The 25,062-nt window shown below is 45.5% G+C and overlaps 1 protein-coding gene across 1 annotated transcript; it reads right to left on the bottom strand.

The window, feature by feature from the left end:
* Positions 1–1,723: 1,723 nt before the first annotated feature.
* On the bottom strand, positions 1,724–23,385 carry LOC138789075 (calcium-activated chloride channel regulator 3A-1-like). The gene is made up of 14 exons (XM_069967625.1): positions 23,182–23,385; positions 20,456–20,593; positions 19,413–19,563; positions 19,173–19,281; positions 16,246–16,414; positions 14,215–14,442; positions 12,926–13,150; positions 11,382–11,559; positions 7,760–7,866; positions 7,460–7,684; positions 6,558–6,828; positions 5,569–5,733; positions 4,328–4,564; positions 1,724–3,338 (listed from the first exon to the last, which is right to left on the bottom strand). The coding sequence occupies exons 1-14, from the start codon at positions 23,335–23,337 to the stop codon at positions 2,827–2,829; spliced, it is 2,871 nt and encodes a 956-aa protein (XP_069823726.1). The 5' UTR covers positions 23,338–23,385; the 3' UTR covers positions 1,724–2,826.
* Between the last annotated feature and the right edge of the window lie 1,677 nt (positions 23,386–25,062).

The raw sequence follows: 25,062 nt of genomic DNA, 5'->3' as shown, positions 1-25,062 counted from the left end.
ACCCCCCTCCCCCAGCTTGTACTTTGCCTAGTCTATGGTTTTGGATTTTGTCTCTGTCATCTGATTCTGACCCGGTTTGTCTAATATCCCTTGTATTGTTTAAGTCCCCACTGTAAGGACTCTTCTGTAGTAGTAGTACTATGGCTGCCAGTTCTCCACTGCAAGGACTCTTCTATAGTTTGATGGATGCCAGTTAGGGTGGATCATCCGAGTAGGTAAAGACAATGGCAAGGGTGAGAGCGGGCCAAACAGTGATCCCTACCTAGCAGGACAAATGGTGCTTACTTTTCCCCTGCAGATAAGTGGCCGTCCTTGTACCATATGGATAAGCTGGGTCCTCCAGATAAAGAGCCTCTCTCTTCTCTCATCTATAGTTAGATCTGTTAGACATGTATACACACTTCTGACATGTAGAAACCCTGACCAATCACTAGAACCTAGAGACTTGTAGGGACCCTGATGAAACGTTAGAATGTAGAGACTTGTAGGGACCTTGACCAATCACTAGAACCTAGAGACTTGTAGGGACCCTGATCAATCACTAGAACCTAGAGACTTGTAGAGACCCTGATCAATCACTAGAACCTAGAGACTTGTAGGGACCCTGATGAAACTTTAGAATGTAGAGACTTGTAGGGACCTTGACGAATCACTAGAACCTAGAGACTTGTAGGGACCCTGACTAATCACTAGAACTTAGAGACTTGTAGGGACCCTGATGAAACTTTAGAATGTAGAGACTAGTAGGGACCTTGACCAATCACTAGAACCTAGAGACTTGTAGGGACCCTGACTAATTACTAGAACCTAGAGACTTGTAGGGACCCTGATGAAACTTTAGAATGTAGGGACCTTGACCAATCACTAGAACCTAGAGACTGGCCAAACGTTAGAGAATGTAGAGACTTGTAGAGAATCTGACCAATTGCTACAATGTAGAGACCCCGACCACTTACTAGAACGTAGAGACCTATAGCAGCTCTGACCAATCGCTAGAATGTAGAGACCTGTATAGAACCTCAGCACTTACTAGAAGAAGAGACTTGTAGCAGCCCTGACCAATCCCTAGAACATAAAGACTTGTAGAGACTGTGACCAGTTGCTAGAATAAGTGTAAGCCCTTCTCCCCCTCTGTCTGTGCACACAACACAGGAGGGTCCAATAGACTGACATTAGGAGTCCATCTCAGTCATATGGAAGATGAGGAAAAAGATCATGTTTATTGGCACTTTTTCCAGCTCGATTGTTTGCGATTGTTCGCAGTCTGAAAACAGAGACCTCAATTGATCAAAACTTTGTGAACAAAAAAAACAACACCCACTTAATTTCTGTTTGGCTGCCACAGGGGAAGCCGGCCGTGTGCACAGCGTATACATGAGAAAGACCAATGAAAAAAGAGCAAGAGCATTGGCTTTGGCTGTCCAGGCATGATTGGAATTGTAGTTCTGCAACAGCTGGAAGGCCACAGTATGACACTTGTGCTGTAGGATAACCCAAACTCAAGCCTTCCAGTACTTATCAGCTGCTATATGTCCTGCAGGAAGTGGTGTTTTATTTCCAGTCTGACACAGTGCTCTCTGCTGCCATCTCTGTCCATGTCAGGAACTGTCCAGAGCAGTAGCAAATCCCCATAGAAAACCTCTCCTACTCTGGACAGTTCCTGACATGGACAGAGGTGGCAGCAGAGAGCACTGTGTCAGACTGGAAAGAATACACCACTTCCTGCAGGACATACAGCAGCTGAGAAGTACTGGAAGACTGTATATTCGTTTTAAACAGATAGTTATACAGATTTGTAAATTATTTCAGACACCAGTTGATTTAAAAACATTTTTGTCTCTGCAGTACCCCCTTTAAATCATAGCCTGGGCCCTTTAATTGAGCTGTATGTTTTTACATAAAATTTTTCACAGCATTGGACTAAGTTTTTTTTAGACTCTCATTCACTTTGCTGCAGCATTTCTGGTGTGTGACCCTACCCTAAAGCTATCCAAACACATTAGATAAGTGTTGACTGAACCAGACAGCTGTGGTGGGATTACACAACAATCTAAAGTGGGTTGGGACCCCTGACTTTCCCCAATGGTTGATGTCAGAGAATAGTCAGGCACATTGGATTTCAATATTTTTTGTTCTATGGGAGATAAATCACTCCCAGAAGACTCTGGTGAGGATGGAGGTGTCTGGCAGCAACTTTCCCTCCTTTCCCCATTCAGGACACATACATGTGTTGGCCTAATGAGCATTCATCCGACAGCCAACATATGTACATGGCCAGTTTATGGCTATGTTCACAAACCGTTGAAATGATGGCCGTTTTTAAAGGTCGGACATCATTTAACAGCAAATAATGGGCGTCGTTATAATATAAAGGACGTAATTTTCCATTAAATAATGGCCGTCCAATAAAAACAGACATCATTTCAAGGAAATGTGAACATAGCCTATAAGTAAAGAACTATGTTCAGGTTCAGCCAAAAATTCTCAGATAAATGTTGGAACCCAAAGTTGACCGATCCATAACGTTCATATTATTATTTTTGGGCCAATATTCCGAGTTTTGAGTCTTCTGACTCTTTCCTATGATGTCAGGTTCGTTGTCGTCTGCAAAGCAATAAGTAACATGGTTTCTCTCCGCAATTACTTTACATTCAATCAACACGGTCTTCCGGGCACTGAATACAGCACAATGTCGCCTAAAAAAATTAGTTAAAATTTTTTAAAAAACGAATGAAATGAGGAAATTATGTGGACAAGTTTGTGTTACGGTAAGAAAACCATCTGTAAACCAAACTCCCCCAGTATACGGCACCTCGGTCACTTTATTTACAGGTCCGTTCTTTCCTCCAGAATTATTATGGTGTCGTCTGAAGTATCGCCCTTGGACATCACACGCAGTGGCAGCTCTTCGGCGGTTTGTGTTTCGCGTATCGGTCTATACGTCTCCAGGGCGGCGTGCTTCCTCCAGCAGTACAGGCCGGCGCCAAAGATAACACATAGCGAAAGTAGGGAGACGCTGATCACAACGACGGACGTCGTGTTAAACTTCGCAGCTGACGATGAATACGAGAAGTTGATATCTCCTTCCTGGAGGACGCGTCTCGTCACGTGGACCATATTGGATATTTCTGATTGTTGCGACACTTTATCGGTCGAGCGGATTGCAATGTAAATGATGATACCGCCGTCAGCAGTCATGTTGTGAAGCCGGAAGGAGAAGGTCTCCGCGCTGCCGCCATGTTTTGGCTGTAGAGATGAGGCGTTGACGGACACCGCCTTGGAAAAGTCTTTATGTAATTCTGATGGACTGCGGCTGATTCGGATGTCATAAGCGGACGCTGCGAGGGAAGATACAATAATATCGATTAACTAAATGCTGAAAGCAGAGCAAAGAGATTCAATATGGAGTCCACGTGTGTTGGTAATTTTTATTTATTTCCCTATTTGTACACTGTTATGGAGGCCGCCATATTTCCTCGGATGTTTTTAACAGCATTTAGTGACATGCTTTACAGCAAGACTCATGGACATAGACGACAATAGACAGACTCCGTCCCTTTGAAATGAATGTGAGACATTACTGAGCATGCTCTGTGACCTGTGAAGAGGTCATTCCACAGGGAGCTGCTATTGTCTCCTCTATCTACTGGTGTCACATGACTCTGCAATGCTGTACAGATCACTTTACAGCAGCCTCCTCTTATCACCACAGACAGAACAGGAAGTCTCAGCTTAGTTTTAGCCCCAGTGGTGAGAATGAGAACTGCAAGATATCAGGATTATTTTATAATATGGATAGAAAAATGGAAAATTTGAAAAAATGTCACCATTTTTTTTTTTTTAATATGTTTTACATAAAAATATAATTTATACAAGTCATTTTCTGATGACACTTTCCCTTTAAACCCACTTTCTGCTCTCTACTGCCACCACTGGTGGACAGCAGTATTCTGTTTAAAGGGGGTGCCTCTCACGATAAGGGGGTTATCAGCTACTGTATTCAGCTGGGCTCAGGGGGTTCCGTGTATTGCAGGAACAGGCCACGGGCCCCCCCTGATGCAGTGGGCCCCATAGTAGCCGCTATGGCTGCTATGGTGGTCATTACGCCCCTGTCAGTGTACTTTGCCTTATTACACATTTATGATGGTTGCTCACCTAAAGGCTAAGCTCCCACAATGTAAAAATAAGGGCAAATATTGGCCGTCATTTGCCCTAATTTTTACTTTGTGGGAACATACAGTAGCTAAAATCTTGTCTTGTCTAGTCTCAGATCCTATATACCGATTTATACAATTAGCATAAAAAACTGAGGTTAAGGAGAACCTACCGGATCCTTGGTCATAGTCGTCTCCCGGCGCGCTCCAGGATAACATTACGTGGTCGTTTTCCAGCCTCGCTTCGAGGTCGACTATTCTGCACGGAGGGAAAACATCTGCACTCGATGTCTTCTCGGTGACATTAGTTACTGTGAAACTACCAAGAAAGTGGATTCTGCTGAAGGATTCATTGGAGCTGAACACTTCACTGCCGACCAGGGGTTTAGGAGGATTCATGTTGATGGTGCCTGCGAGGAACACAGATAACATATAATATAGGTGGGGGAGGGGGGTGTCCAGGTTACACAGTCATCTGATCTTTTTACTCGATTTTATAAATCTTTTAGACTGTACCAAATTAATGTTTCCTAAAAAAAAAAAAAAAAATCGGGAAACAAGGTTCATAGTGTAGTGTCCCAGTATAGATGTGCCATTAAGTCCTGTGTCCTTCCATCTGTATACGATATCTCTGTCAGGTGTCACCCTCTGGGATGATGGGTGCCTTTCCACACCATCACCACTTGGTGTCCCACTCTCCCTAGTCTACTTTCATATTCTTACACCTCACTCTTTCTAGCACTTTCTCCACCAATAGGAGGTTAGTCCCGGTCACCACTATATAGGAAGGTTAGTTCCTGGTGGGAGGGTCTTGGCTTCTAGTCAGTAGTAGAGAGAGGCAGAAGTTTTTTTGTTAGAGTTTGTGAATGAAAGAAACTAGGCAGTGCTGAACCCAAAGGTGGGGTAACTGTCACCTGGGATTCCTATATACTCAGGACAATCCACCAGGGAGGGACTGATCTGCAGTGGAGCAAATATCATAAGCTGAAGTACTCTATTGAACTTTGCTTGGTAATCTTAAAAGGCTAGCTGTGCCCAGTTGTTTACTCTGTGGACTTGTTTGACATAAGGCGGTCTTCTTCTCCTATCCAAGAGTACAAGAGTCTTCTTCACTTATACAAAGTCACTACCAGTCATCCTGGCACTTTGCACCCAAATCAAAAGGACAGTGTAAGGACATTGTATTGCTGTGATAAGTAATAAGCTGTATTGCAGTATTCAAGTAAAGTTATATCCTTTGTTAAGGACTGGACTCTGTGCTCCTACTTTCACAAAGCCCATTGCTTGTATACCCAGGGGTGGGCATCACCACTCCTGACCACTGTGATAAGTGCCTGGTATTAACCACCACACCTCACCCACTGCTAACAACATGGAGCAACCCCAGGTTATGGCAGAAGCATCCAGTGCTCACCATTCTCTATGTATCCAGGAACATACATGGCTCGGCTGTTCACTGCAGGCACCAGGGACGTAGCGTCTGTCCACGCGGCAAGAATCTTCAGAGCGTATCGGCCGTTTATAGGAAACCGATAAACATATCTGGAATATACACCGTCATCCCTGACAGCGTCGGCTCCTAGATTATAAGCAGAAAAGCTACATGTGAACAGCGCCAGACCCACCGCTATTAAAGGCTATGGACACCTGTGCCAACAGTTTTTATTACTGTGTATGTATTTTAATAAAAACCATTCAGAATCAGTTTAGATTAAAAAGTTTGGACAGGATGTGTTCTGCAGCTTGCATGGCTTACAATACAACTTCCGGCAAAAAAATGTATAAATAAAAAAAATATTTCTTTTATAAAGTTATATAAATTTATAAAATATATTTTTTTTTCCGGTTATACACTGACTGGTAGTAATAAGAGATGACACAACCTCTTTGATGCCATAGTACAGCACAGTGCTCATCTCATCAGACAGGCGCCTCGGGACCAGGGCTTCTGAAGCCCTGCATTTCTGGACACAGCCATTGGAGGCAGCAGAGAGGCTGTTCATCCTTTACTGCTGCTACTCAAAAATATTAAAAAAAAATTCTTCCATAATGTTAATTGCAGTGAGTTCACCGTCAACTTGAGCTCAGAATAACCCTCCCAGTATTACAAAGGAGCTAAAATGTTGCAGATACAGCCTGCCAGGGACTTGTTTACATCAGCCGTCTCAGAAGGGAGGGGGGAGGAGGGGGAGACACAGAGAAAGGCTCACACACAGATTTTTGTGTCTTCAGTAGAAAGCAGCAGCTGAGAACTGAGGGAAGGAGACTGAATAGATAATAACAAGTATGGAAGGAATTGTTAGTCTCACCATGGGCAGCAACATATGAAAAGTTATGTTTGAGTGGAACACCCCATTAAGTGACTGCAATGTTTGCTCCCCTTATATAGCTATATGTAAGTACCTGCACCATTGTCATTGAGTGTCATCATGATCGGATCTCCAGATTGTGGTTCTATGACGGCCGTCACGTTCGCTCCGAGTACTGCTGCGTGTCCTTGCTTAAGATTTGCAAACACAATCACCGGCTGTGGGAAAGCGATCCTCCCCTCCATCCGCTCAGCAGTGACGGTGATGGGAGGTAAGGTGTGCAACGATGGTTGTGAGGTCACTAGGATGCCAAGGACCTGGCTGCTGTTTAAGGAGTTTTCTATTATATATGACCATGAGCCAACCTGAATAATAAAAAAAAAAAATGTATTGAAAAAGACCAAGACATAAAAAAGTTAAGGGGATGATGTTTTTGATCAAAATCCATTTTTTAGTCCTGTACTTCCTGGTTGAGCAGTTGCTCAGTACTACAATCCCCACAATGCATTGCTTTCCTGCAGCTATTTGTAACAATCCTCCCTCCCTGTCTGCTCCCCTCCCACAGCACTCCCATTGCCCTACACTACAGACTATCAGTGAGGTTGCAGCACCTGCTGCATTCACTCCCTGTTTGCTCTTTCTGTAGCATCATTCAGCACAAGGCAGCGAGCTGTAATCACGCCTCTCCCTCCCTAAAGGTCCCAATAAAGATATATCTGTTTATATGACAGGGGGTGTAGCCTGGAGGGGCTGGTCAAAGACGGTGACATCCCTCAGAGGGCGGAGCTGAGAGGAGATACAGCCTGTGACATCAGAGAAGGATGTGTTGTCTCGGGAAAGAGGGAGGAGCCGGGGAGCTGGAGACAATACAGATTGAAGAAGAAGGAACTTCACAACTTCCTGTCCGGGGTAAGTTTCACAAAAGCCATTTTCTGATACCCCTTTAAGTTAGTGTAACCTTTGGGTTGGTTTTTGCTTTATTTTTTGGTATCGTACCATTGAAGTTCCTGGGACCTTTAGATAAGATACTTGGGATATTACATCATGGTCGAGGTTTTCATTGCTGTATCTGTATCCAGATGGGTCCTGGATTGTAACATTAGGCGGATCAGGCGCCTGCCAGGTAATACTGAACACTGTCTGATTTCCCACCGTCTTGTCCATAATGACGGAACCCGATAACCGATCCCCCGGCGGGATAAGTCTTTGGACACTCGTTATCTGCAACCGGAGAAAGGAACCATTAATATAACATAAAGACAACATAATGGGTCCAATACTAATGTGGAATCTCACCTTTATAAGTGGATCCAGGGCGTCTCGGGATACAGGAAATATTTCGGTAAAAGCTCCAATCAGATTGTCCGAATCATTTCTGTCCGAGGCGAAGAACATTTTTCCTCCTTAAATTTCACAAATATAAAACAAAAATTAGTTTCAAGTCCATTCTACACAAAGTAGCAGTAAAATGGTGTGCTCTCACTTAAAGGGGACATAGTAGGGGTAGAATGGTGTGCTCCCACTTAAAGGGGACATAGTAGGTGTACAATGGTGTGCTCCCACTTAAAGGGGACATAGTAGGTTTAGTAAAGGGAACATAGTAGGCAGGGGCGTAGCTAGGATTCATGGGGCCCTATAGCAAAAACTGTATGGGGCCCCCCACCCCTACACACTATGCCATATATAAAAAAAATATATATATGTGTGTGTATACACATACTCAGTGATGGGGCCAAAAAATAAATCTCTTGTGGCAGAATCCTGGGTGCAGCCACAACAGTGACTGGCATGGCAGAGGAGAAAGCCAAGGTCTACTTGTTCTGTCCATCCACTGTTTTTAACTATAACAGCCTATTAGGAGCCTCCTGGTTATATACATAGGTGCAGGAGCAGACTACCTTTTGCTTAACCCCTCATGTACTGCAGTTTGTAAGTGACCCAATGTTCTCTTACATGCTGCAACACAAAAGAGGGTTAATAAGCTAAAGACAATTAGCTCTCTCCTTCACTACTCCTGCACTGATAACCCCTGACCTCTGCAGGAGCTCAAAGAACAGAGGTTATCAGAGTAGTGAGGCAGAGAGCTAATTGTCTTTAGCTTATTAACCCTTTTTTGAGTTGCAGCATGTAAGAGAACACTGGGTCACTTACACACTACAGTACATAAAGGGTTAAGAAGAAGGACACAGGAGACTCTTATCTTCCCTGTGCATCCCCGCCCCCCCCCCCCCCTCCCTCCACGGGCCCCATAGCAACTGCCTTCCCTGCCTCTATGGTAGCTACACCTATGATAGTAGGTGAAGAATGGTGTGTTCCCACTTAAAGAGAACATAGTAGGTGTGCTTTCACTTAAAGGGAACATAGTAGGTGTAGAATGGTGTGTTCCCACTTAAAGGGAGCATAGTAGGCATACCTCCCAACCGTCCCGGATTTCGGGGGACAGTCCCGTTTTGGGGTGCTGTCCTGCGGTCCCGGAACGCCCCCCCCGTGTCCCGCATTATATGTGGCCCCAGCGAAAAAAACAATAAACCAGTAACTCACCTGTCCGCCGGCCCCAGCAGCTCCTCTCCCGGCAGAGCGTGCACTCCCGTCATCCTCCGGGGTGGGCAGCGGGGTAGAGACACTGACTGTACCGGAAGTGACCTGCAGCCTCCATCATGAATCACTTCCGGTACAGTCAGTGTCTCTGTACCCTGCTGCCCTCCCCGGAGGATGACGGGAGTGCGCACTCTGCTGGGAGAGGAGCTACTGGGACCGGAGGACAGGTGAGTTACTGGTTTATTGTTTTTTCCGCTGGGGCCACACTAATGGGGGGTATTGGCTACTCTGTGGGGCGCTATATGGGGGATTGGCTACTATATGGGCGGGATTGGATAATATGTGGGGCACTATATGGGGGATTGGCTACTATGTGGGGCATATATGGGGGATTGGCTACTATGTGGGGCATATTTGGGGGCATTGGCTACTATGTGGGGCATATATGGGGGATTGGCTACTATGTGGGGCACTATATGGGGGCATTGGCTACTATGTGGGGCATATTTGGGGGCATTGGCTACTATGTGGGGCATATATGGGGGATTGGCTACTATGTGGGGCATATATGGGGGCATTGGCTACTATGTGGGCACTCTATGGGGTTTGGCTACTATGTGGGGCACTCTATGGGGGATTGGCTACTATGTGGGGCACTATATGGAGGGATTGGCTACTATGTGGGGCACTATATGGGGGATTGGATAATATGTGGGGCACTATATGGGGGATTGGCTACTATGTGGGGCACTATATGGGGATTGGCTACTATGTGGGCACTATAATGGGGGATTGGCTACTATGTGGGCACTATAATGGGGGATTGGCTACTATGTGGGGCACTATATGGGGGCATTGGCTACTATGTGGGGTACTATATGGGGATTGGCTACTATGTGGGGCACCATATGGGGCATTGGCTACTATGTGGGGCACTATATGGGGCATTGGCTACTATGTGGGGTACTATATGGGGATTGGCTACTATGTGGGGCACCATATGGGGCATTGGCTACTATGTGGGGCACCATATGGGGCATTGGCTACTATGTGGGGCACCATATGGGGCATTGGCTACTATGTGGGGCACTATATGGGGCATTGGCTGCTATGTGGGGTACTATATGGGGATTGGCTACTATGTGGGGCACTATATGGGGGGGATTGGCTACTATGTGGGGCACTATATGGGGATTGGCTACTATGTGGGGCACTATATGGAGATTGGCTACTATGTGGGGCACTATATGGAGATTGGCTACTATGTGGGGCACTATATGGGGGCATTGGATACTATGTGGGGCACTATATGGGGGCATTGGCTACTATGTGGGGCTCTTTATGGGGGCATTGGCTACTATGTGGGGGATTGGATTCTATGTGGGGCACTATTTGGGGGATTGGACACTATGTGGGGCACTATGTGGGGGATTGGACTCTATGTGGGGAACTATGTAGGGGATTGGATACTATGTGGGGCACTATTGGGGGGATTGGATTCTATGTGGGGGATTGGACACTATGTGAGGCACTATGTGGGGGATTGGATTCTATGTGGGGCACTATTGGGGGGATTGGATTCTATGTGGGGGATTGGGCACTATGTGGGGGATTGGACACTATGTTGGTCACTATATGGGGGCATTGGATACTATGTGGGGCACTATAATGGGGGATTGGATACTATATAGGGCATTTTTGGCGGGATTGGATACTGTATAGGGCACTATTCAGTCAGCAGCATGTGGTGACTGTAGGGGAGTGGCTATGGAGGGTAGCTATGGGGGCGTGGCTATGGAGGGTCGCTATGGGGGCGTGGCTATGGGGACCGCAGCGCACATGTCCCTCTTTGCTCTTTGCAAAAGTTGGGAGGTATGATAGTAGGAGTAGAATGGTGTGCTCCCACTTAAAAGGGCCCATAGTAGGTGTAGTAAAGGGAATATAATAGGCATAGAATGGTGTGCTCCCACTTGGCTAATAAACAGGTTCCAGGTTATGGAGTAGGAGGAGCTGAGCAGGTTAATATACAGGTTTGTAAGAAAAGATTTATCACCAGCTCTTGTCTACTGATCAAAAAATGCTTGTTCTGAGCTTAGGAGTCCAGTGGGTGGTCCTAATCAATGACTGACAGCTATCACTGAGTAGGACCGCCTATTGAACTCATAAGCTCAGAATAATCAGAGGTTTAGATCAATAAACAAGAAGTGACGCCCAACTAATTCCCAGAAAACTATACATAGATGTGCTCGGCTCCTCCTGCCTGCATATAACTAATATAATATGTTTCCCTGATATATTACACTGAAATGTAGGTGATGCCGTTATTCCGTCATTATCTTTTTGCCCATTCATATCTACTCATCTGTATCTACCAACATACCGGTGCTTTCCGCCAAGGACTCCAGCTCAGGGTCTGCATTGGGTCCAACGGCAATGGTGTGAACGATGGAGCCGCTCCCTGACACGGCGGAGAAGCACGTACGGAGACCCACGTCCCTTCCGCTGACGGCCAGGATAATTTCACATCCTTCTGTGTTTCCATCAAGACCTTTAATCTCCTGTAAAAATAAGAGAATATCGGTGAAGGTCTCACTTCTCTATATATATACGAAAATTCCTGAATATTTGCATCATATTACATCCAAAAAGAAGGATATGCAAAGCAGCTCTCTGATGTCACCTTCTGAATGGAGGGAGCTGCTTTGCATTTCCTTCTTCACAGCTGGGTATGGATGGCCCATAACTCTCTACACGTCTTTCTGACACTTCCCTTAAAGGGGAACTCTGGGCTGGGGGGCTTTTTTGCCTATGGCTGTAATGGGGGCAATAACGTCTCCTTACCTCCCCGGTTCCAGCACCGTATACCGAATCGCGCCACTCTGGTCCGCGCTGCCCGGCCCCTTCCTGGTCTCTGACGCCGGCTTGAGACGTGACGTTTCAAGTCCGCTCAGCGGCAGTGACTGGCTGAGCGGACTTGAAACGTCACGTCTCAAGCCCCTGCAGAGATCAGGAAACGACCGGGAAGCGCGGACCAGAGTAGCGCGATACAGGACACGGCGATGGAACCGGGGAGGTAAGGAGACGTTATTGCCCTCATCCACCTCCTCCCCGGCCATAGGCCCCCCAGCCCAGTGTACCCCTTTAAGGAGAAACGTTATGGCTAGGAATGTGTGAATTTACTAGGGAAGCACTTCGCTAGGCTTGGCGGTCGGCTTGTCAGGCGGCTTCCTTTGAAGTCTGTGCCGCTCCACTCTGCATGCCTGGAAAAGCTGGATCCAGTCCTGGAAAACTTCTCCCAGTTTCTCAGGACTAGGACAATGGGAGAAGTTTCCCAGGATCGGACCCAGCACTTCCAGGCACCCAGCGTGGAGCAGCACAAGTTCAAAGGCAGCCGGCTGACCTTCTATGACTGATCATGCACCATAGGTGATAACCAGACATGACAAACAACAAAAACCTCTTCAAGTTCAATTTCCGGAACATTCTCTGAACTAGAACATTCAGCTTTCGCTTCCCTGGGTCTGAACAAGTTGGATGCTGCCCTAGGGAGTCCTGGAAAACATGGATACAACCTATGGCCTATGACTGTATCCATGTTTTCCAAGACTCCCTAGGGCGACATCCAACTTCTCCAGACAGTGGAAGTTAAATGTGGAGTGTTCCGGTTCAGAGAACATTGCCAGACCTGAACAGTTCGGCAACTCCACTCAACACTACTCTTTTAGAGAAGATAGATTTGGATACTGGCCATGGTCTTTGACTGGACCTTCCTTCTAGAAGATTGTCTGTCAGTGTAATTTGAGGGGGTCTGCTGACTCCACCCAAAAAAAATTGATTCTAATAGATAACTGGATGGAGATGGGACTGCAAAAAAAGGCACCTGGTTTTGTCACATAGATACACTTATACTTTCGACATACTTACCTGTAAAGCGGCTGAGATGCCTTCACAGATGGACAGACCCCCGCTATATGTACCCGGGAGGCTGGATGTAAGATTCCACCGGACGTCGTCATTCACAACCTGACGTAAGGGGCTCCTCACTTCTGTTGTTTCATTGAAGGCGATGATGCCGACATAGGAGCCCGGCTCCACCAGCTGCTGGATGAAGATGGCTGCTGCCTGTCGTAGTCGGTGGAATTGCTGACCCTACTTATAGGACGGTGAAGGGTTTTAGGAAAGTTAGTAAAAGTATAAATGTCGTCTATATACTGTACACACATTGCCTCATTCCCTTACTACACTACAGGCTGCTACATTTAGTCAATAGTACAGCGCCCCCCACAGGTCAATGATGATTTTGGTGTCAGCACCAAACGAACGATGAAGTCTATGGAGCCTATCCATTCCAACAAGTCAGATGGGGTGAATAGGACAGCCAGGAGCTTCTCCCGGTTATATAGAGCGAGCTGGGGGGGCTCAGCACCTAGACCCCGACATGTTTGTGCGACAAGGCAATAATACTGTGAGAAAAGCCGCCTTTACCCCATTTTTTACACTTTCCCAGGACCAGATGTTTGGGGTATTTCAGGTTTTCTTGTACTTATGAATGTAGATTTACTCAAATCGGAAAATGTCCCTCCATACGTTCCCGGCTGAGTATGTGTCCTGTGTCCTTCTGCTTAACCCCTTATGTACTGCTGTGTATAAGTGACCCAGTGTTCATTTACATGCTGCAACACAAAAAAAGGGTTAAAAGTAGAATAGAAGGAGATCTCTCCTTCACTGCTCTGATAACCCTTGACCTCTGTTCTCTAAGCTCCTGCAGAGGTCAGAGGTTATCAGTGCACTAGCCATCTCCTTCTCCTCTGCTTTTAACCCTTTTTTGTGCTGCATGTAAGTGAGGTTTGTGTCACTTATAACCCTCCTATTGCAGTACATAAGGGTTTAAGCAGAAGGTAGTCTGCTCCTGCACCTATGTATTTAACCATAAGGGCTGCTAATGGGCATATATATATATATATATATATATATATATATATAGAGAGAGAGAGAGAGAGAGAGAGAGAGAAAGAGAGATAGATAGATAGATAGATAGGAGATAGATAGATAGATAGATAGATAGATAGATAGATAGATAGATAGATAGATAGATATACAGTGCCTTGTGTTGTGCATGCGTGTGTGGGGCCCGTACAGTTTTTTTTCTATGGGGCCCCATGAATGCTAGCTACGCCCCTGCACACAGGTCAGAAGTACCAGCTGGTAATTACCGTGGCCATATTGTCAGAGACGTCCAGGACCAGACAGATGACCCTCGCCCTGGGCTGCAGCAGAGAGAAGGAAGGGGCTGGTGGACGTTGGGTGTCTGGCATCGGTCCTGTGGATAGAAAGTCAGCCGAACCTTTAATAACGTCCCAGGTGCTGCGATAGCTGCACATCCTGTTCTGCATATTTGGCGCCTCCTTATCGTGGTCGCGGTCAGAACAAAACTCCACAACCTGCAAAACAGGAGAAAATGTACAAAACATTCATCTCTCAGGGGGCGAAGGACTGCGCTCCTCCTCACAGTCCGTCAGGTTTATTTTTTTTCTAGGACTTCATTGTTATTTCAGCCATTTTCATGTAAAATACACAGCAGCATTTCATTTTAATAGGGTTTTTTTGGGAATGGGGAATGGGAAAAAAGCAATTTTTTTTAGTTTTTCATTTTTTTACATTGTTGATCATTAAAGCGGGGAGCTCCTATATGACTTTTTTTTTTGTTAAAGGGGATCTTTTGTCAAAAAGTGTCAGAGATTTCTAATTTTATTAAAAAAAATAAATAAATCCAGTCTTCCAGTATTTATCAACTGCTGTATGTCCTGCAGGAAATGGTGTATTCTTTCCAGTCTGACACAGTGCTCTCTGCTGCCACCTCTGTCCATGTCAGGAACTGTCCAGAGCAGCAGCAAATCCCCATAGAAAACCTCCCCTGCTCTGGACAGTTCCTGAAGGGTTACTCTAACAAGACAATGAAGGGTTAAACCAATCTAAATCTGCTTTAAGGTCGTGCCAGGTCAAAGCTGGAACAAGAACACACAGCGATAGCAGAGAAAAAAAGAGAGAGACTAAAAGCCATGACGACCTCTGCACAGTCTATGTTCGTTTTCTTTTTAAAGGGGTTGTTCACCAAATGTTTTTTTCTTTTAAAATCAACTAGTGCCAGAAAGTGCCAGAGATTTGTAATTTACTTCTATTAAAAAAAAAAATCTCACGTCTTCCAATACTTATCAGCTGCTGTATGTCCTGCAAGGAGTGGTTTATTCTCTCCAGTCTGGAGAACAGGAGAGGTTTTCGATGGGGATTTGCTGCTGCTCTGGACAGTTCCTGACATGGACAGAGGTGGCAGCAGAGAGCACTGTGTCAGACTGGAGAGAATACACCACTTCCTGCAGGACATACAGCAGCTGATAAGTACTGGTAGACTGAGGATTTTTCAATATAAGTAAATTACAAATCTATATAACTTTTGAAAAAAATTATTTTCCGCTGGAGTACCCCTTTACATACCTGGCACCTTCTTGCCCCAGTTGATTTGAAAGAATTTTTTTTATTTTTTTTGTGAACAACCCCTTTAAATGGAAGTTGTTTTTTATCTAATCGGAAGGGATCCTGAGAGGGGATGGTGACTATATATCCCTGGTTCAGTCCTAATATATAGTGTTATTGCTGTATATAGTGGTTTATCCTTGGTACAGTATATTCAGAACATGTCCACCAAGGTGAAAGCAAGTCGGCTGAACGTGACCAATTTTTTTTATAGTAATGAAGAGAATTAAAGAGGGACTCTTTATAGAGTTATATAGATTTGTAATTTGCTTCTATTTAAAAATCTCCAGCCTTCTGGTACTTATCAGCTGCTGTATGTCCTGCAGGAAGTGTTGTATTCTCTCCAGTCTGACACAGTGCTCTCTGCTGCCACCTCTGTCCATGCCAGGAACTGTCCAGAGCAGGTGAGGTTTTCTATGGGGATTTGCTGCTGCTCTGGACAGTTCCTGACATGGACAGAGGTGGCAGCAGAGAGCACTGTGTCAGACTGGAGAGAATACAACACTTCCTGCAGGACATACAGCAGCTGATAAGTACCAGAAGGCTGGAGATTTTTAAATAGAAGCAAATTACAAATCTATATAACTTTCGGACACCAGTTGATTTGAAAGAAAAATGTTTTTGCTGGAGAACCCCTTTAATTGAGATTTCATAACATGATAGAAAGGAGACTGTGTAAGTATTAACCCTCCACATACGTTGCTGTGACTTACTGAGGGGAGAGACTGCATGTACATGATGGACGAGCTCACTTCTTGAGTGTTGTTCACTAAGAACATGCAGCCTTCTTCTAAGTTCCCAGTCTGGGGGTCGATGATGCATTCTCCATCCGAGCAGGAGCGTTTCTTACAGATATACATGCCGCCCATCTCAGAGGAACAACTAGAATTAAACACAATAAAAACATTTAAAAAAAAAAAACAAAATCACGAGCCTAAAGAAAGTGCTGTGCAAAAACTGTAAAAATTATCAATAAGAAATGGAATTAAAAAAAAAAAAAGAAGTGCAAAACAATCACATGGAAGCTCTGGGGTCTCGGCCACGAAACGATTTGACAGAAAGTAATTTTTTGTTGTGAACTACCCCTTTAATATGGTGTTGTCTCTTATTTGTTAGAATAGGACTGGTGTTGTGGGATCCCTGCATCTGTATATATATATATATATATATATATATATATATATACTGTAAATTAAAAAAAAAGACCAGGGAGGAACCCATAAAGATGTGTGGAGTGTTACAGGCCATGCGAGGCACCACTGGGAAAAAGAACAATGAGAGGCTGATCTCTGGTGCCACCTAGTGGAGGTTGCAAGTAAATAAAATGCTATGTCCAATAGGTGGCAGCAGAGAGCTGGCTTTCTTCTTTCTGGATGACAGCTACTTTGCATATATTTTGCCAGTGAAGCATTACATGGCCTATAAGTCTCTTCACCTCTCTAGTATCTATCTGCAAAACTACAGGCTACTGACTGACTCTTCCTTCTATACTGTCAGTAGCAGATTATAATAGGTTTGTTTTAGACGGTAGTCCGGGGCCCTGAGCTCCTGGGGGGCCCATGGCTACCCAAAAAGACTTAGGCCGCATTCACACGTTCTGTGTTCCGCCTGTACCGGTCTTCTCCCCCAGCCAAGGCAGTGATAAGATGCTAGGAGCGGGGGAACTGTACAGATATGCGTCGTGCTGTAATGAAAGCCCCTTGCGGCTGATTCATTACAGCGTGGCGCATATCTGTACTGTTCCCCTGCTCCCAGCATCTTTTCACAGATGCCCGGGTGGGGGGAGAAGTCCGTTACAGGCGGAAAACATAACGTGTAAATGCGGCCTAAGGCTATGTTCACACTATGTAAAAGTACGGCCGTTGTTACCATCGGCAACAACGGACGTACTTAATGCAGTGTGGAACATTGCCTCTCCTTCTATAGGATCCCATGCCGGGCCGCAAAGAACTGACATGTCAGTTTTCTGCGTCAGCGAATTGCGGCCATAGGAAACCCTGTCAGTTCACACAATGAAGCGAGCGGCTCCGGCTGCTTGCTTCATTGTGTGCTGTGGGAGGTTCTGATGTGGGCGTGCGCCCGTATCAGAACTTACGTACCAGCCGGGTAGTGTGAACATGGCCTAATACTTTAAGTGATGTATTGTCTTTCTTCTGCCATGATATATAAAAAATAAAAATAAAAAAATTGCTGCTTTTTCCCCCCGCAATTTTGCACAAATCAGGGGGGCATCATGACATCTATCCTGTACTATGAACACCAGGCTAGTGCTGCCATAGTTACAGTGCGGTTGGGGGGGCCCAGGCTTGGTGAACAGCCCGGGGTCTATGGTAAAGTTAATCCGTCCCTATATATTATTTGTGAGAAAACTAGAACTTCCTAGTGGGCGGGGTGGAGTGCAAAAGCACAGACTTAGCAGGTACAATGGGGGAGATTTATCAAACATGGTGTAAAGTGAAACTGGCTCAGTTGCCCCCGCAACCAATCAGATTCCACCTTTCATTCCTCACAGACTCTTTGGAAAATGAAAGGTGGAATCTGATTGGTTGCTAGGGGCCACTGAGCCTGTTTCACTTCACACCATGTTTGATAACTCTCCCCCACTGTTTCAACTCTAGTCTGCCATAGACTTGTATTGAGTTTCCATACAAGTCTATGGGAATGACACAGCAGTTTCTTTCTAGATAATAAACAACATTGAAAAGTTCAGCATGTCTGTTTTTTCCCTCCCGAAACTCAGCCTGCAGACTATCTCACAGCAACAGTGGGAAACTACCAGCTTTTAAGCTTCTTGTGTCAGAGCTCGCTTTATATTAACCCCTTCAGAGTATGGTGCGGGTACTAGGGATGGTCCGAACCGAGTTCAGTTCGGGTTCGTACGAACCTGAACTCTCGGCAATGATTCCCGCTGTCTGCCCGCTCCGTGGAGAGGGTGGATACAGCGGGAGGACCGCCTGGAAAACTGGGATACAGCCATAGCCATAGGCTGTATCCCTGTTTTCTAGGCGGTCCTCCCGCTGTATCCACCCGCTGCACGGAGCAAGCAGACAGCGGGAATCTGATGCCGAGCGTTCGGGGTCATACGAACCCGAATCTCTGCAGGTTCGGACCATCCTTAGCAGGTACAATGCAATTACAGGGAATATAACAAAGACACATGACATACAATAAACTGAGATGGTGATGGCCTTCCATTATACCGAATATCCACAAGCTACCCTTACACCTGGGCTCTACAGTATTGATCTTTTTTGTGTTTCTGTCCCTGATTAATTTAGGTGAGAATCATAGGGAAACATGTCGGGACTTTGTTACAGCAGTAACGTCATACATATATATATATATATATATATATATATATATATATATATATATATATATGTGTGTGTGTGTGTGTATATATATATATATATATATATATATATATATATATGTCTCACCAACGCCCACCTCTTCATCTCTCCATCTAATAATACAGTATACGCTCTTCTGCCGCTGTGCGGTGAGGTGTTGGGTGTTACTAGTTCAGCCCAATGTCAATTGCTTAATATTTGTTATCTAAAAGAAAACTGAATCACCATGAGACGAACAATTCCCTATTCTCCATCCATCCACATCATAGAAAACCTCCGCAACTTACCGAGTCGCTTTAATTTTGTTGTCAACCGAGACAAAGAAGGGCTCCGCGTAGTTATACTCATCAAATACGCCCCAGCGGAGATGGGCCCATTCATGGAGGAAGACCTTCCCTGAAGAAGATGGAGACCATAGAGGTGGAAGGGAATAAAACTATATACCTGTCCCGTATACAAGAACCTAGAGAAATCTATACAAAAAGCATCTAAAATTATACTTATAGCAAATTGTACAAATTTCTGACCTCTGGGCCCATAGACGGGGAGCAGGCCGTCATCCGTCAGAAACTCCGGGGTGAAGTGAATGTATTTTCCTTTGTTCCCGCATCCTTTATAATGTACGGTGTACGGATCATTCCCATAGCTCGGGTTCGGGCTGCTGATGAGCACACTCGCCTGGTAAAGTAAATAGATAATAATATTATACCGCCATATAGTGCACACAAAGAATTCCATAGAATCCCACTGAACAGTGGCCACAAAAAACCGCAAGAAGTGCAAGGGTGATGCTGGTATAATATCACCTCATTTATATGGATTTTATGTTACATGGGGCGATGTCACAACTTCTGGAGGTTACCTTCCTGCTCTAACTTTTATGTAGTTGCCTTAAAGGGGCACTCCGTGGGAAAAGCTTTTTTTCCCCAAATCAACTGGTACCAGAAAGTTATACAGATTTGTAAATTACTTCTATTTAGGAGTTTCCAGTCTTGCAGTACTTATCATCTGCTTTATGTCCTGCAGGAAGTGGTGTATTCTCTCCAGTCTGACACAGTGCTCTCTGCTGCCACCTCTGTCCATGTCAGGAACTGTCCAGAGCAGCAGCAAATCCCCATAGAAAACCTCTCCTGCTCTGGACAGTTCCTGACATGGACAGAGGTGGCAGCAGAGAGCACTGTGTCAGACTGGAGAGAATACACCACTTCCTGCAGGACAAACAGCAGCTGATAAGTACTGGTAGACTGAGGATTTTTCAATATAAGTAAATTACAAATCTATATAACTTTTGAAAAAAATTATTTTCCGCTGGAGTACCCCTTTACATACCCTAGAAGACAGTTTAGTCCTGATGAATAGGATTACGTCCACAGACCCAGGACAGGTACGCGCGTTATACACTGCCACACCATTCAACTAGTCCAAGGGTTTAAAAAAAAAATAATGCCTGAAAAATCCCTTTAAATGTCAATGATGTCTGTGTACGGCATTAGTGACGTGTACAGTATGGCGGCATTATCCACATACACCTGTAAATATAACATAAGGGATAAACGTAAGAGCAGAATACCTCCTGATGTGCTTCATATCGCGGCCTCTGATAGCTGAGCGACCGCCATGTACTCGGTATAAGAATCTTCACCTCTCTGTAGAAGAATCTCCTCTTCGTGGCGTTAAACAGGTAAAATGACGCTTCAGAAACCGTATCCTGAAAAACCGAGACAAATCATCGAGAAACCTGAAATCTACAACTCTGAACTATAGGTCCAGATAACGGATTAACCCTGATGACTTATTATGGGACCCAATGACGAAGAAAGGTCCAGTCACTGAAGAGCATCTCCAGGGACATCATAACCCACTTAGGTGCCATAGTCAGAATTGCCCGCAGCATCTAAGAGGTTAAACAGCCAGGACTGGAGGCCATCTCTCCCCCCAGCAGCTTTTGTAGATTAAAGTGTGTATATATATATATATATATATATATATATATATATATTATACAAAAGCTTCTGTATTTATTCAGTTTGCTCCTCTGTCTGTGGCATTGTTGAGCACAAGAAAGCATGTTGTAAACGCTCCTCATTCTTCCCTAAATGTCTTAATAAAGACATGTATGTATATGTGTATATTATAGGGAGATGGTGATGTAGGCTGGAGGGGCCGGTCAGAGGTGGTGACATCAGTGAGGGGGAGGGATTTCAGCTCAGAGACAAGAGGCAGTTAAAGGGGTTGTCTGGGAAAAATTGAGAATTTAGCATGTTGCCGGGGACATGTCTGTAATGTATACTTACCTGTCCTGTTCCCCCTGACGCTGCCTGATCCCTGGCTCTGCCCGCTGCGGGGACATGTCTGTAATTTGTACTTACCTGTTCTGTTCCCGCTGACGCTGCCTGATCCTTGGCTCTGCCCACTGCGGGGGACATGTCTGTAATGTATACTTACCTGTCCTGTTCCCCCTGACACTGCCTGATCCTTGGCTCTGCCCACTGCGGGGTACATGTCTGTAATGTATACTTACCTGTCCTGTTCCCCCTGACGCTGCCTGATCCATGGCTCTGCCCGCTGCGGGGGACATGTCTGTAATGTATACTTATACTTATGTATACTAGCGATGAGCGAACCGGGTTCGGGTCCATCCGAACACGAACGTTCGGTATTTGATTAGCGGTGGCTGCTGAACTTGGATAAAGCTCTAAGGTTGTCTGGAAAACATGGATACAGCCAATGACTATATCCATGTTTTCCACATAGCCTTAGGGCTTTATCCAACTTCAGCAGCCACCGCTAATCAAATGCCGGGTTCGGGTTCGGATGGACTCGAGATTCGCTCATCCTTAATACTTACCTGTCCTGTTCCCCCTGACGCTGCCTGATCCTTGGCTCTGCCCACCCCCTGACGCTGTCTGATCCCTGGCTCAGGGGCCATTTCTGGTGGGAGTAAGACGTCATTGTATGTTATCAAAATGATGAGCGGGCAGCCAGGGATCAGGCAGCGGCGGGAGAACAGGACAGGTAAGTATACATTACATGTCCCCCACAGTCCCGGCTACATGCTTAACTATGATTTTTTTTATCCTGGACAACCCCTTTAAGCCTCCTGAGAGAGCAGATGATTTGTTGTCTCAGGAAACAGGAGGAGTCTGGAGCTGGAGACAAGACCACAATGAAAATAAGAGAACAACACAACTTCCTGTCAGGGATAACCCAACCTAAAACCGTCGGAAGCCAGAACTTCATAGTAACACTGTATTAGTGAGTGAGAAATTCCGTATCAGAGGAATCTATTTTCTAACACCGGAATGCCCCTTTAAGGTTAGATTACCCCTTTAAGGTTGGATTACCAATAGCAAAAGATATACAAAACTCTGTAATACTAGTTGCAGTGGTTCCATCAGCCGCATGAGAGCGGAGGTGACGGACTCTATAATTATAGCGGCTTTATGTCTCATAAAATATCGTGAGTCACCAACCTTAATCCTGTTTTATAAAAGATTTTGTTCTAGCAGTGACAGCAGTCCACACCATTGTTAAATAAGCGGGAAGGGTGCATATTTAAAGGAGCACTCTAAGGGAAGACTGATGACGTGTTCATGGTTTGTGCAGGGCCTGAAGGGGCGGAGCATGACGTCTAGTAATGTCAAAGGTCACAGAGTATGACCAGTTCCCATACATGTCAATGGGACAGACCCTGTCCATTGTTGTCTGTGTTCATGGGGCTAGCTGTAAAGTATATTACTAAATGCTGTTAAAAACTATCCCCATAATTATGTTCAAAAATAGATTTTAAACATATACATTGTAGGCTCTAGTCTATTTTTCTTTCATATTAACAGGTGTCAGAAAGTCTGACACAGTGCTCTCTGCTGCCACCTCTGTCCATGTCAGGAACTGTCCAGAGCAGCAGCAAATCCCCATAGAAAACCTCTCCTGCTCTCCAGACTGGAAAGAATACCCCACTTATTGTAGGACATACAGCAGCTGTTAAGTACTGGAAGACTTAAGATTAATATAAGTAAATTACAAATCTCTGGCACCAGTTGATTTGAAGAAGAAAAAAAAACATTTTGTCAGAAACTGTCCAGAGCAGGAGAGGTTTTCTATGGGGATTTGCTGCTGCTCTGGACAGTTCCTGACATGGACAGAGGTGGCAGCAGAAAGCACTGTGTCAGACTTGAGAGAATACACCACTTCCTGCAGGACATACAGCAGCTGACAAGTACTGGAGGGTGAAGAACTTGTGTACAGCCAATTGTGCGTGTATTCCATGTATGTGACCCCCCCCCCCCCCCTTACCTTAATGGCGGAGATGATTTGGGGGTTTTCGGGCACCTGTGGGTGGACAGCTATGATGAGATCCTGGTAGCCGTGGTCTCTGAGCCGCAGACACCGTCCAGGCTGTAACCTCCAGTGCACTGACAGTAAAGTCAGGAGATAGATGGCCGCCTGCATGATCCCCGCAGATCCTCATACTCTGCCGCCGCCGCTGCTGTGAGGTATAATTTGGCCTCAGCATTGTGTAAGTCAGGGTGTGCCAGACGACAAGACCGGTTTGGAGTTGTTACTTTTTTTTTTTTTTTGAGAGAGAGATAGATTACTTTTTCTTCCCTGAAATTCCTTTTATCAGGCGCACGGCGGCTGCTGTACGGGGATTCATGGGAAGCGGTCGGTGACTCCGTATAAGACAATGGAAAATGTTCTCTTTTCTGCCACGTAATGAGCTGGATATGTCCAATTATTGGCGACATTAGTAAAAGAAGTGAAGGAGTGAGAGCCCTATTACTATATCATTATCACTCTGTGTAATAGAGAGAACGATTGGACAATGAAACGGTCACTGGCTGGTCGTTTCTTTAGGTCTAAAATCATCGACCGCGGTTTACTAAATCTTTATACCACCTGGATAAAGTATCTGTCAGGTATCACACTAAGGGGATGAAGGTGCTATTTGTGTTTTCCCCACTAGATGTCTCACTCTTTTCCACTACTTCTGGCCACTCACATTTCCTCTTTCTTAAGGTACATGCACACTATGGAATTCACGACGGAAAACCCGTTGCGGATTTCGCAACTCGCAACCTCTTGTTCACACAGGCGGCCACGCGCATTTCCGCAGATTCCGCCGTCCGTCCAAATAATGAACAGGTTCGTTCTTTGGATGGACAGCGGAATCCGCCCGTGCATAGAATGGCACGGGCAGAAATGCACGCGGCCACCTGTGTCCACGAGTGGGTGCGAGCTGCGGAATCCGCAACGGGTTTTCCATCGCGATTCCGTAGTGTGCACATACCCTTACACAGCCCCATCAATAGTTGGACCCGGTCCCCCATATAAGAGTAGCTGGTTCCTGGTAAGAGGTTTACAGCTAGTTTGTTGGTGTAGGAGGAACTAAGAGACAGAAGGAGAGATTATTCTGTTATGAAAGATTTCTGCAAGATGCGGGGCTAAACCCACAGGAGCGGTAACCGTCCTCTAGGGCACACCTTGTCCACGCCAGGGATCCTTCTCCACTATTCTCAGGACAGCTACTACAGCAAGGAACTGATCCCTAGTAAGACAAAGAGCGTAAAAGCCGAAGTATCTTACTGACTTACATCAGTCTCCCAAAGGGCTGGGGCTCGTACTATCCAACCTGGCACTCTCTGATCTGGTTGGGCAGAAGGCGATCAGTTACAAGGTATCTATACGTGAGCACAAGTATTCTTCTTCTACACTAATCCCGCCAGAGTAAAGGTCTATATTGGACAAGGCCCCTACACCTGCACTAAGTCAACTCTGTTCATTATTCTACCCTAGTCATCCGCACCTGTCAAGTGTTCTGCCTTACTATTTTGCATTGCACTGAAGTCCTCTAGTAAAAGTGACCTTTGGTTAAGTGCTGGACTCCGTCCTATTTTTGGGTCACTGCACCTGCACCTTGTTCTCCCTTTTCAAGTGCCAGCGCAACGTATCAGGGGGTGGGTATCACCACTTCTGGCCAGTGACAAGTGAGCCAGAGAAACACCAAGCCCACCTGCTGTATAACACCACCTCAGCACCTCGGACCACGGCAGAATGATCTGCGGGAGTCCTGGCTTATCTGCTACAAGGTGGAACTCATAGTCCTCAATGTGAATGGACTGGAGAGGAGTCGCCATTAGAGATGAGTGCGACCCGAGCCATAGGCTGTCTCCATGT

Source organism: Dendropsophus ebraccatus, chromosome 4 (genome assembly GCF_027789765.1).
Source record: "Dendropsophus ebraccatus isolate aDenEbr1 chromosome 4, aDenEbr1.pat, whole genome shotgun sequence".
NCBI classification, from domain to species: Eukaryota; Metazoa; Chordata; class Amphibia; order Anura; family Hylidae; genus Dendropsophus; species Dendropsophus ebraccatus.
Note: the sequence above shows the minus strand (reverse complement) of the source record. Positions and strands in the feature narration are given on the sequence as shown.